A 14,481-nucleotide genomic window follows, 5' to 3' on the forward strand; every position below is an offset into this window, starting at 1 on the left:
CTAGGGAGCACAAGGAGCAGCACCGAGCAGTGTTACCCTTCTGCATGGAAGAAACGTGAGTGACGACGTCAACAACAATAACAACAGCAACAAAGGGGTTTACAGTAACATTACAGCTGTAAGGAACAGCAACAGGCCGTTGCAGCCTACTGACCTTGGCACCGAAGAGCCCCAAAGACCACACATGTGGAGGGCCAAGGAAAGACGGATTCACACAAGTAAGGAAATCTCAACACTAATTAACATTGATCAACTGCAGCGCAACAGATATTATCTGTCTGCAATTATTGATGTTGTAGAGTTCCTTGCTGTGAACCAACTGCCCTTTAGAGGTGACCACGACACATACAGTGCTATGAATGAGGATGGATGTGGGCTATTTTTGTCTCTATTTGAGTTTGCACTAAGGAAAGATGCTGAATTAGCAAAGACAGCAAAAACTATTCCTACACACATACACAAGCCATGACATTCAAAATAACTTAATAGATGTGATGAGTGCTTTAGTAAGAAAGCACTTTGTCAAAGAAGTTGGTGAATCATTCTACAAGTGGATGGAACCAGAGACCTAACAGGGAGAGAGAATATATCCATAGTTCTACGCTTTCTGAACAAACTGTGTGAACCAACTGAGCGCCTCCTAACAATAGCCACTGCTGACCACGGAGATGCAGTTACATTGACTGACACCATCTTAGGAGAACTCACCACAGCTGGCCTGAGCCCTGAGAAAATCATCAGTCATGTGTATGATGGGGCCTTGCTCATGACGGGTAAACATGAAGGGGTACAGAAACTGCTGCAACAAAAACTGGACAGAGAGATACCATATGTCCACTGTTATAATCATCAGCTGCATTTGGTGGTCATCCATGCCCTGGCAGTTGAAAAGGCCGTCATGGACTTCAGTGTGTGTAACATGCTGTACAAGTTCTGCAGATGACCAACTGTTGCCATTCTCTACAAAGGAGAGACACTCAAGTGCCTAGTGGACCAACGCTGGACTGGACATTCTGCTACAGGTATGCTAATTTGGACTGATTAAGATGATAATGATGATGCTGTATTGTGTGAATGACTCCCCCACCCGAGGATATTGAGATTTATTTTCTCTATTCTACAGTCTCAGTCATTCTGAAATCATTTGATGACCTATCCACACTGCTCAGAGAGATCACCTGCAACCGGGCATTTGGAGTAGATCTGCGCATTGAAGCAACAGGATTGTGGCAGAGCATGTCTGAGCCCAGCTTTAAGTTCATTGCTGAGATGGTGCATAAGATCCTTGCAAATCTTGATACCCCAAACAAGATGTTGCAGTCCGAAGACATGGATCTGCTTACAGGTGAAATTATTAATGTAGATGGTGAAAAAAGTATACCTACTTCTAAGCCAAAATAATAATAATAATAATAATAATAATAATAATAAACTATTTGTATAGATCCTTCCATGCAAGAAATGCAGCTTCTTACAGCAAAGAGTTACATGATGGATTAGGTGCTTCACAATGAACATAAAACATGAATGAAAATAACAAAAAAGGAGTAAAAATAAAACGCATAGCTTTAGCTATTTTCTAAACTCATTAACCCATTTTTAAAGGATTTGCAATAAACTCCATTTTAGAGGCCTCTTAAAATTCAATCAACTTTAAATCTTTAAAATCACTCAGTTAATTGATCACTTATAGCAACTTCTAAAAAAATTAATAACTTAAAAATTGTTGTGGGCATCCCTACAGGAACAATTGTTTTGATATGTATGTTACACAATATTTTAGAACTTATAGCTGGATTTGTTTGTTTTGTTTCATTTCCCTGTCTTTTCATGCAATGCTGCACTTTACGTTGTGTTATATTCAGTAACAATAAGGTTTTCGTTTTTTTTCTTCTAGGTTTGCAGCTCATCCGCAGTGCATGCACCTGTCTTGAGAGTATCCGCACTGAGACTAAATTCCAGGCAGTCCTAGCTGACTACGTTGAGGAAATCAGCACACATGTAGATACCAACAATGAAACAGAGCTATGCAGGATTTACTTCAGCTGCATTGACTCAGTGTGTGGCGAAATGAAAAACCGCTTCGGCAAAAATAACTGTGAACTGATGGATGAATCCTCCATGCATACCAAAGTTTGTCATGGAGTCCCACAAGGTTCTGTACTAGGACCACTTCTATTCAGTTTATATATGCTTCCTTTAGGGAACATTATTAGGAATCACTCTATCAATTTTCATTGTTATGCTGACGACACCCGATTATATTTATCGATCAAGCCTGATGCAACCAATCAATTTCTGATCTTAAATTCAGACAAAACTGAAGTTCTTGTAATTGGACCCAAACACCTCAGAAGAGACTTAGTTACTTTAGATGGGATCACCCTGGCCTCCAGCTCCACCGTAAAGAATCTTGGAGTTGTTTTTGATCAGGATTTGTCCTTTAATGTCCACATAAAACAAATTTCGAGGACTGCATTCTTCCATTTACGTAACATCGCCAAAATCAGACGCATCGTGTCTCAAGGGGATGCAGAAAAACTAGTCCACGCATTTGTTACTTCTAGGCTGGACTATTGTAACTCTTTGTTATCAGGCTGCTCCAATAAGTCTCTTAGGACTTTGCAGTTAATTCAGAATGCTGCTGCACGTGTTTTGACAGGAACCAAGATCAGAGATCACATCTCTCCCATTTTGGCTTCCTTGCATTGGCTCCCTATTAAATCTAGAATAGAATTTAAAATTCTTCTCCTTACTTACAAAGCTCTTCATAGTCAGGCACAATCTTATCTAAAAGAGCTCATAGTACCTACCCCTCTAGAACACTGCTCTCTCAGGACGCTGGGTTCCTTGTGGTTCCTATAGTTTCCAAAAGTAGACTGGGAGCCAGAGCTTTCAGCTATCAAGCTCCTCTTCTGTGGAACAAACTGCCATTTTGGGTTCAGGAGGCAGACATGGTCAACACAACAGTAGACTTAAGACTATTTTGATTTGAGGGCTGGCTCAGGTCATCCCTTAGTTATGCTGCCTAGGACTACACTGCACTACACTGGGACTCCCCTCTCTCCCCTCTCTCTCTGTCTCTCTGTCTGTCTCTTTCAGGGTTAAGCCTAGTCAGGAACGGTTTTGGTTGAAAATGCAGTCGCATCTCCCTTTACTGAAATCTCTCTCTCTCTGTCGGTTCTGAAAGAGGGATCCCTCCTCTGTGGCTCTTCCTGAGGTTTCTTCCACCTTTTTTCCCTGTTAAAGGGTTTCTTGTGGGCAAGTTTTTCCTCACTCGAACCGAGGGTCTAAGGACAGAGGGTGTCACTCCCTGTACAAATTGTAAAGCCCTCTGAGGCAAAATGTGTTTTGTGAATTTGGGCTATACAAATAAAATTTGATTCGATTTTTAATAAAATGCCTCTTAGCCTTTGACTGCTTGTATACACTATACAATATGTATAAAAAAATTAACACATACAAAAATGTAAACAAAATATACACTTAAGTGGTAAAGTCCCTCTTAGCCTTGACTCGGTATAGACAGTTGTTTCGCTGGTGTTACCTTTTGTTGGACTGTCCTCTGTTCAGCAAGCGTTATATCAGGATGCTCACACTGGAGATGCTTGGTCATATTACTTGTGTTTCCTTTTGAGTATGGGGCATGTTTCAAACAACGTTTGCAGACAGTAAAATTCCTGTCGACAGTTTTCACTCCCTCGTTGTTGTATTCAACGGCGAACCCGAACTAAACCCACACACGCACACACACACACACACACACACACACACACACCAAGTCTATAAGGATGCATTGTCCTGTGCATAGCGGACCGAACTGTTGAATATTTTACAGAGTACCGTTGCATCCCTAGTCAGCAGGGCAGCCGGGTGGGAACAATGTCAATATTACATACATTGGGCGGAACCCTCAAGTCTATTTAGGCAGCCAGCTCACCTGGGTGAGGCCTTTTGTCCTTAATGGAGAACAAAGGAGCTGGCTGGCCTCATTCTTACCCTCCCTCATTCTCAATGTTTGAGCTGCGTATTTGATGTGAGTTATCCTTTTTTTGTTCCACACACTCATAGTATATTCAGTAGGTAAATTTATTTTTATTTTTTTTATTTGTGTGGATTAATATTTTGCTGTTCTATTATTTCTCCTTTCCACCAGATAACAACCAGCTAACAAAAAATGAGAATCAATTGGATCCCCTGTGTTTGTGCCTTGCTTATTCTGATCGACAATCCATTGTGTTGTTTCACCAAACCACAAGCCAGTTTATTCCTCACAGCAACCCCAAACCAATATTTTACATGGTCCTTCGAGCCGGATCAAGATCAATTCAATGGACAAAGCACAAACAAATAAGCGCTCAGCATAAACCACCTGCATATCTGGAAGATTATCAGACACAATTCTCAAGCTTGCCTTCAGACCTCAGTCCTTACAGTCTCATCCTACCCTCAGCCTTTAAAGTCTCCTAGTGAATCTAGAAAGCTTTGCACAGCTCCAGTAGAGAGTTCAGCTGCGAGTAGCAAACCAGTCCTTCCTTTCAAGCTCCCTAATGCTGCCGAGGGAGAAACTGCTAGTATGGACATGCAGGTTATGAAGAGAGAAATGGATCAACTCAGAAGTCTGCAGGTGGGACAGAGTGTGGAGGCCCTGAAAGACAGATTGGAGGCACAGCCATATAGGGGTGCATCCTTTTTTCCTCATTCATCACATGCATTAGAGGATGATGATGACACTGATCAATCCCCAAGACTTTGTGCCCCCCCGAATCCTCCTCCTATAGTAAAAGAACTGCGTGAGAAATTATGTGAGCATGACATTCCCATCATCCATTGTGACTCTTATCCTCCTTCACCACCAGCTCCTAGTCGTCCTTGGTCCCTTCCACCACCCCCTAGTTCTTTAAGAACTACTCTGCAGCGTGCAAAGTCAAAGTTATCCCATGCAACCCAAACCAGTGGACATTACTGTGACCAGCAATCAGACTGTCATGTTCCCAGTGAACCTGCTGACTTGCAGCAGCCATGTTCAGGAGTTTCAGCAGTTGTACCTTATGTAGCCTCTGTGGATTCGTCATCCAGGCAGCAGGATTATTATGAGCCCCAGCATAATGTCAGAGAAAAAAGTGAGCTCTCTCTACCCTTCCCTAGGGCTCAAGACTCCAGACGAGGTCTTGCCTTCCAACCTCCTCAGCTGACTGTTCCCCCTCCTACAGCCATTTTTTCCTCTTCATCAGTTGTATTGGCTAACCCTTCCTATGTACAGGCTCCTTATGTGCACGCACAAGTTGCTGGTAATCCTCCTGGGTCCTCCTACCTGCAGCCCCATGCCCCTTTGTACAGGCACCAGCCTGCAGCTGCTGTCTCACATCCTCAGGCTGTATCAGTCCTTTGTTACCCTGACCCCTCTTCTCTGAACCTGCACAGTGCTGCCCCAACTTACCCAGTCCAGTTAGTGTCTCAATATCTGCCGCAGCAGCCACCAAGGCCCCACAGAGCTCATCCAGTTGCAGCCCCTTCTTTTCCCTACTTTACCCATGAAGACCCCCGACAGTTTGCACTGCTTAAGATGGCTCTTAAAAATCTTCTACCCAATGATGAAAGCGAGCAGTTTAAATACCATGTATTGTTGGACCACCTGAAGTTGGAAATAGCCTGTCACCTTGCCTTGGCCTATGCACATCATCCCCTTCCTTACACCAGGGCTATGCTAGCCTTGCAGCAGAGATATGGTCAGCCACACCAGCTTGTCCTGAGAGAGATTACAGCCATCTTGAATCTTCCCTCTGTACGTCCTAGTGATTCCAGAAGCTTCAGTGAGTTTGCTATCCGAGTTAGAGCTCTTGTTGGCATGCTGCAGTAGCTGGAGAATGGTGAAGGGGATGCAGAGTTGGCTTGTGCATCTCATGTGCAGCAACTTTTGGGTAAACTCCCTTTCTCCCTTTTGAGCATGTCGCCAATTATGCCAGATTCAGCCGTGCCACAAAGCCAGGTGTTCCTCATAACTTGGTGGACTTTTCTAACTGGCTTGAGGAAGAAGCTGAGTGTCAAGCCATGGCCACACAGACACGTGATAGGAGAGGACCCCTAGAGCAACGAAACCCCATGAAATCCAGCTTCTCAAAGCCTAGTAACCCAGTGGCCACTATACTTCATGGCACTAGCCATCCTTAAAGTCAGACCAAGCGACCTTCACGTCGCTACACGTCGTAGCCAGACATGCCCTTACTGTAGTGCCTCTGGCCATCATATAAGTGTCTGTCCAGATTTCGGCAGCTGTCAAGGGATGCAGTTAAGAGGTGGATCCAAGAGAAAAGACGTTGCTGGAAATGTGCTCGTGAACACAGAGCACGGAACTGTGATTTAAAGAAATGCTGCCCAAAGTGCAATGGAAGGCACCTTGGAGCCCTTCATGAGGTGAATCAGCCACAAAGTGATTCAAGCACCTCCTGCCTCATCCGTTCCAGCTCCAGCACAAGAGTCCTTCTTCAAGGTTCTTTTAAGTTACAGGGGGAGAACCTTAAAACTTATGCAATATTAGACGATGGGTCGGAGAAAACCATGCTCTTAGCCACTGCAGTTACCTCTCTTGGGCTTGAGGGGGCGGCTGAGTCTCTCATGCTGAAAACTGTCCGCCAGGGGACTGAGACTCTCATGGGCACTACAGTCACTTTCAATATTTCCTAAGCAGCAAATGCAGACAAGAAGTTTATTATAAAGGACGCCTTCACTGCTGAGAAACTTTGCCTTGCTCCACAGTCTTATCCTGTGCATGTCCTCCAGAGATTCAAGCATCTGCGTGGCTTACCACTCCAAGCTTTCCAGAAAGTGCAACCTCTCCTCCTTATTGATTCAGATCATCCTCATCTTGTGTGTCCTGTGGAACGAGTCCGTTTGGGTCCAGGGGGCGGCCCAGCAGCTATGCCCACACGTCTTGGTTGGGCTTTGCAAGGACCCACAATGCTCCCTGAGGATCTCCCTGACAACCCAGATTGTTTTTCACCTGAAGCCAAAAGATTAGAAATCCAGTCCTTGTTTATTTCTTGTGCATCCCCTGAGGCAGACCTGTATCATGCTGTCGAAAGGCTATGGAAAGTGGATGTATTGCCTTATTAAAGTGAGAAAGTTATTACCCGTTCCAAACAGGACCAGGAAGCACTAGCTCAGCTGGATAACTACATTGTGAAAGTGAAGATCAATAGAGTTGGTCACTATGCAACCCCCCTAATCCACAATCTGAAGGTCTCCAAACCCCAAGCTCCAAAGGAATCCGTCCTGTCTGCCCTCAGACGCACGGAGCGGAAGCTGATAAAAAATCCAGAGGTAGCAGTTATTTACAATAAAGAAATAAGTTGCTTGGAGGCTGGATATGTGAAGAAACTCAGTCCTCAAGAAATGGTCCAAAACAGTGAATCATCATGGTACATACCACACCACCTTGTGGAGCACAATGGCAAACAGCGCCTAGTGTTCAACTGCTCATTACAGTACGAAGGGCAGTGCTTAAATGACTGTCTTCTTCCTGGCCCAGTTCTGGGCCCGTCCTTGATGGGTGTTCTGCTGTGCTTCCGTCAGCATTCTGTTGCCATCTCTGGTGATATAAAAGCCATGTTCCACCAGGTCAGATTGCTGGCTGAGGATAGACCATTACTCCGTTTCATATGGCGAAATATGCGACGTGAGGAGCCTGCAGAGGTTTATGAGTGGCAAGTTCTGCCATTCGGGACCACCTGTAGTCCTTGTTGTGCTACATATGCTCTTCAGCGGCATGTGAAGGATGGAGGAGAAGAAGACATCGAAACGTCAGTCCTGCAGTCCTTCTACGTGGACAACTGCCTGCAGAGCTTCCCTACTGAAGGGCAGGCCAAAAGTCTTCTTAACAGCCTCCGAGCACGGCTTGCTACTGGTGGTTTTAAGATCCAATAATGGATCAGTAACCTCCCTTCAGTAGTTCAGCACCTTCCCAAAGAGGCCCGATCAGAGAGCACTGAAATGTGGCTCATCCAAGACCACACTGACCCAAGGGAAGGAGCCCTCGGTTTAATATGGTATTGCTCTTCAGACACCTTGGGATACAAACACAAACCAGTTAGTTATCATCCTCTGACCCTCAGGAACGTGTACAGGATACTGGCCATGCAATATGATCCCCTGGGGTTCATCATCCCATTCACCACCAGAGCAAATGTACTTCTTCAGAAACTGTGGTCTAAGGTCTGGTCTGGGATGACCCTGCCTTCCTGATGCCTTTGTAAAGGCCTGAAGGTTATGGGAGGAGGAGCTTCCACAATTGTCCAGAATCAGACTCCCAAGATGTTATGTTATGTGTTCTGTGATGCCTCTGAAGCAGCATATGGCTCTGTTGCATACTTACGGACAGTGGACTCCAACAGACAGGTTCAAGTCTCCTTTGTCATGGCACATTCAAGAGTGGCACCAAGACGGCAGCTCACTATACCCCACCTAGAGCTATGTGCTGCTCTCACTGGAGCCCAATTAGCAAGGATGCTGAAAGCAGAGCTGACTCTCCCTCTCCACTGTCTAGTGATGTGGACAGACCCCACCACCATCCTAACCTGGCTGCAATCCGAGTCCTGCCAGTATAAGATCTTCGTGGCCCATCGTATCACAGAGATCCTTGAGCACACTGCTGCTTCAGGCTGGAGGTATACAGAATCAGCAACCAACCCTGCAAATGATATTACTAGGGGAAAAAACCCTCACAACGCTTGCTGCACCCCATCGATGGAATCAGGCCCCTCCTTTCCTGTACTTACCTCCTTATCAGTGGCCCTTAAATCCTTCCTCAACTTCTACTGAAGCAGCCACAGAGTTGAGGAAGTCTGTCTTCTGTGGTACTGCTTACGTACTGCTACCTAGTGTTTCTCCGAACCTACTGCAGTTCCAGTGCTGGGAGGATTTGGTGGTTCGCACCTCTCAACACATCTCTCCATCCTTGGATGCAGATCCTCAGGCTCCTGACAAACCCTACGTGGAAACTCTTCTCCTCCAGCATGCACAGCAGGAGAGTTTCCCAGAAGAATTTGCTCTGCTACAGGCTAACAAACCCATTTTAAAGCAAAGTCCCCTGAATAACTTGGCCCCTGAATTTGATCATACCACAAACCTAATCAGAGTGGGAGGTTGGCTGCGCAAAAGTGAGGATCTGGATTATAGCAACATGCACCCTGTGGTCTTGGATCCAAAGAACTACATCACACAGCTGCTGATCAAGGATCATGACAAACGGTTAAAACATCCTGGCCCAGAGTTCATGTATTGACTGTAGGAAATGGAAAGCCAGACCCGATTCCTCAGATGGCTGACTTGCCACCATCTCGTCTGCGGCTTTTCAAGCCTTCCTTTTGGTCCACTGGGATGGATTGCTTTGGGCCCTTCCTTATCAAAGTTGGCCACCGGCGGGAGAAGAGATGGGGGATTCTCTTTAAATGTCTCACTACACGTTGCATTCACATTGACCTTCTCTCAGGCCTGGACACTGATAGCTTCCTCATGTCTTTCCACCGTTTTGTGGCACGGCGTGGAACTCCCTTTGAGGTGCATTCTGATCACGGCACCAACTTTGTAGGAGGAGAGAAAGAGTTGCAGAGAGCCTTTGACCAACTGACCCCTGACCTCCAGGATCAATTAGCCAAATACAAAGTTCGCTTCAGGAGAAATCCACCATACGCTCCTCACTTCGGAGGAACCGAAGTGAGGAGCGTATGGGAAAGGGAGGTGAGAGCAATCAAATCTGCTCTGCGTGTGACCTTGGGTGATCAAGTTGTTACTGAGGAAGTGTTGAGCACTGTGCTTATAGAGGTGGAGGAAATCTTAAACTCAAAGCCCCTTGGATACCTATAATCTGATGTGTCTGACCCCAATCCAGTGACTCCCAACCTTTTCCTCATGGGGTGGCTTGAAGCAGCCCTTCCTCAAGTTATGCATGCCCATCCTGACCTCTTGAGAACAAGAAGGTGGCGTCACAGCCAGGTACTCGCTGATCATTTCTGGGCAAGCTTCCTGAAACATTATCTGCCAACACTCCAACCACGACAAAAAAAATAAAAAATGGAAAGGGGAAAACCCAAATCTCACTGTGGATACTGTGGTCATGGTTGTGGACCAAAATCTACCCCGTGTTTCATGGCCAATAGGTAAAATTCAGAAGATCCTCCCGAGCTCGAATGGAAGAGTCAGAGTGGCCGAAATAGTAGTGAAAGGAAAGACCTATGTGTGTCCAGTCAGCCGGCTAGTTGCTCTCACCAAGTTCAAGGATGATCCAGACTCTCCTCCAATATGAGGATTTTCCTCCAAGTCAAATATGAGCCACATATTTGAGGGGCGGCTGTAGAAAATCCCCGCCTCCTTTCACCTCCCATTAATTGGGGGCGGAGCCCTCAAGTCTATTTAGGCAGCCAGCTCACCTGGGTGAGGCCTTTTGTCCTTAATGAAGAACAAAGGAGCTGGCTGGCCTCATCCTCACCCTCCCTCCCTCATTCTCAATGTTTGAGCTGTGTATTTAATGTGAGTTATCCTTTTTTTGTTTCACACAGTCATAGTATATTCAGTAGGTAAATTTATAATATAAATGTTAATTTCCCCATTTTCTTAAGATTTGTTTAGATTAATAATCTTTGTTCAATTGTTAATTGACCCTTAAGTTTGAGTTGTGTGGATTAATATTTTGCTGTTCTGTTATTTCTCCTTTCCACCAGAAAACAACCAGCTAACAATAAATGAGAATCAATTGGATCCCCTGTGTTTGTGCCTTGCTTGTTCTGATCGACAATCCATTGTGTTGTTTCACCAAACCACGAGCCAGTTTATTCCTCACACCAACCCCAAACCAATATTTTACTTTAAGTGTGTCAAGTCAGATACTAGTCTCTTCAGATAACCGGGAGGGAACATGTGTGTGCCATCTTTTATACCAGGGTCAGTCCACTGCCAAGCCCCTGAGGCAGAGAGGACATGAAAGAGCTGAGTCTTTCCATCATCCAGCCAAAACTCGGAATACTGAAATAAATACCATGTTTGATCTGTGCCAAGATTCATTACTGCTTTGTTTCCAGGCAAAGAAAATACTGTGTTAAAGGCTCCATTTAGCTCCAAGCTGAAGATTTATAAAGCTAGTCTTAGATATTAATCATCATAATGTGATGTCTTCAGGGCAGTGTAAGAGGGTTTCTTTAAGTTCCCGGGAAAAGTTGGAGCATGTGATAGCATGCCGTATAATTATCATTTCCTGTGTGATGAAGGGAAAGCCTTGAGTGCAGGCCCAGGAGGAGAGGCGATGAACTGGGTCAAAACAAACAATGTCTCAACAAGTTATCGGTGATGAGGACGTAAACTGAGTACTCCGGTAATACCGGAAAAAAAATTACTATACCAAGCTACTGCTGCTTCTGGATTCCTTCATTTAAATGTAACTCTGTTTAAAACACAGTCAGGACGTAACTTTGAATAAAAAGACTACAAAAGACTGAATGACTACAAAGATGCAAAATAAACAGAAACCACCACAGAGAGATACAAAAATAACAAAAAATGTTTGAATTAGGGATCTTCCATGCTGTCAAATTTCAAATCCAGATTTCAAATCAAAAACCTCAAACAAACAAGACAACAGTCACCAAAACAGAATCTCAGATTCTCTGCTCACAGACATTAGGAAATCTGCTGTGTGGATCGACTGCTGGGGAATAGCAATGATGCACAGTTTCACACCCAGCATGGAATGCTGCAAATTCGTAGATCTGTGAACTGCAAACGTCTGTTGATACATAAATCTGTCAATTCTCAATATAACACAATATCCTTTGAGCCAACTGGTGTTCTGTATCAGCAGGAAGAGACACTGTAGCTTCAATATGCTGTGTCAGCTCTATCTTTAATATGTACTTTGAATGCATATTGTTATGTTTCTCTTTATGTCTATGTGTTTTCCTTCAAAGTGCTTCTTCTCCCACTCATGGTGACACACTGATTACTGTTACTGACTATGTAAATAAACACATCAGTTTGATAAAAGATCCACGTCCATGGGGCGGCTGTGGCTCGTCCACTAATCAGAAGATCAGCCCCCGATTCTATCCCCTCCAGTCTGCATGTCGAAGTGTCCTTGGGCAAGATACTGAACCCCAAATTGCTCATGAAGGCTGTGCCATCAGTGTGTGAATGTGTATGAATGGTTATCTCCTCAAACTGATGACAGTTGGCACCTTGCATGGCAGCCAATGCCATCAGTGTATGAATGTGTGTGCGTGAGATACGTACTGTAAAGCGCTTTGAGTGGTCAGACTAGAAAGGTGATATATAAGTACAGTCCATTTGCCATACAACACACTTACACTTCCTCTGATTTCAATAAGAATTTGCATCTAGTATTTTTCCACAAAAAAATAATACAACATATGATACAATATGACATCCACTCATTGTCCCTCATTGACAAATCCTGAGTCTATAATATGCAAATAATGTTCTATAGTCTTCTTCGCCACTAAAAAGTACTGGACCAAATACCAAAGTAGCTGATAACAAAAACATTGCATACAAACACACAAGTCTTTGGACACTATCTGAATTAAAGTCATCATTCTTTATTCAAGTATGACACAGTGATTTATTAATTTCACTATTAAGAACAGTTTGGAACATGATGATTTTGTAAGCATAAGGTTTAGTAGCAATGGCTAACAACTTTGACCAACAGCACTAAAGAGCACTGCAATGCTCGTGAATATAACAGCATGTCATCCCCTTGAGGGCAGAAAACCTGCATGAGGGATTTTCTCTATTTCCTTCTTTCACTTTAAATAAAACTGTAAAAACTAAAACGGGCTCATTTGATTTGATTCACACAGTGTGTTACATAATTAATCCATGAAAATGGTGAAACCAGGAATTTCCCTCAGACAAACAAACAAAATCTAGCTTTGTTGTGACACAAGGAGCAACACAACAAACTGAAAGATCACATCACTTTCCATCTCCAACACATTAACTTTTCATGAGCCCAGAAAAACAGCTGTGTTGGCATTTTTCTAATAATCTGGATTTTTGCTTGTAGAAGTAGAAGCTTGATTTCTAAATTGATTATGTGGAAAACCAAATTTAGAATCATATTAAGGCAAAATAACCAGGCTATGACAGAGACACCATCAAGTCAGACAGCACATCTTAAGCCAACAATACGTGCTGACCTCATTACTTTGTGGTCAGAACTAAGCAGATCCTCAAAAGGACAAATCCACCAGCTGACAGGAAATGGAACACACAGTGTGGACGGATATGTGTGTGAACTAACCTTTTAAGTTCTTGGGGTTGTTCTGCTTGGTCCGCGGCATCTTTCCACCTCAGTTCACAGGTGCATCTTGGTGAAAGTAGATTCTATCGATTCTAGCATTGGACCTGGAGAAGAGTGGACTCCTGAGCTGCAGTCTGGGTACATCTACAGAAAACACACACACACACACACACACACGTCAGAATCAGCTAAATATGAACCCACACAAGATCAAGAAGTGCTCTGCTGGCCTTGCAGTGTGTAGAGCCTCCTGCTTTCACTTGACAGCCACCTAAGAGTCCAGGACAGAGATGCTGATTGAGTTTATTTCTTAAACAGGTGCCCCAGCCACACTTTCCATGTCAGGCCTCTCATCTCTGAGCTGCTCTGTAATAATATGCAGTGCAGCTCAGGCTACTGTCTGGTGTCAGGGAGGAGGTGTGAATGTGTTCTTCCCATAACAATATAACCTCTGCAGCAGCTCCTATCTGCCAGTCTGATCTCAAATAAAAAGACAGGAAGATCCGCAGCTGTTTATAGGAAATGTCAGCGGCTGATACACAGCACCTGCTCTTCACTGTGTCAGCACGACGGTGAAAGATGCAAACAATAAGGTCCTGTGTGTGCCGGTGCTCAGGGCAGCTGGGCGGCACATAGAGGTCACTATTAGAGAAGTTAGATCACAGCAAAAGTCACTGCATGGACCTCCACAGTGGCAATGTTTGATTAAATCGCTTGTGACGCCCTTTTACTGAATCAAAGATCAGAAGCCTAACATAGCTTTCATGCAAATTCTGGTCTGCAAAAAGGTGGGTGTTAAGTTAAATGTAAGCAAGATGTGAAACACACAGAGCTGCAGAGACTTTTCTAAGCTCCCTGATATGCATAAACAACCACAGAGGAGAGGAGCTCACCGCTGCATACACAGAAAGAATCTAACACTAAATCATGAATAAATATCTCATTTCCATCTTTTCTTTCCACCATGTCCCCATAACACCTCTACCCCTGTCAGAGCAATGCACGGTGCAGAGAGCAGCAATGCTTCAGGAATAAGCCTTTGTATGCCCCCTTCACCAACATTACATAACACTTACTACAACTGAATGATGTATTTTTTTTTCCTCCATACAGATGGTACATGTGGCGCTAGAGCAATGACATCATCTCACGCGGATTTCGGTATGGACCCA

General features: G+C 44.3%; 1 protein-coding gene across 4 annotated transcripts in view; it reads right to left on the reverse strand.

The window, feature by feature from the left end:
- hivep1 (HIVEP zinc finger 1) overlaps positions 1 to 14,481 on the reverse strand; it is an 82,854-nt gene that overhangs the window by 66,922 nt on the left and 1,451 nt on the right. For all 4 annotated transcript variants that reach the window (XM_027276416.1, XM_027276406.1, XM_027276424.1 and 1 more), the window contains exon 2: positions 13,310 to 13,453. In XM_027276416.1, coding sequence (XP_027132217.1) covers positions 13,310 to 13,349 — 40 coding nt within the window. In that variant the 5' untranslated portion in view covers positions 13,350 to 13,453. The remainder of the gene's footprint in view (positions 1 to 13,309; positions 13,454 to 14,481) is intronic.

Source organism: Larimichthys crocea, chromosome III (assembly GCF_000972845.2).
Source record: "Larimichthys crocea isolate SSNF chromosome III, L_crocea_2.0, whole genome shotgun sequence".
Lineage (NCBI taxonomy): Eukaryota > Metazoa > Chordata > Actinopteri > Sciaenidae > Larimichthys > Larimichthys crocea.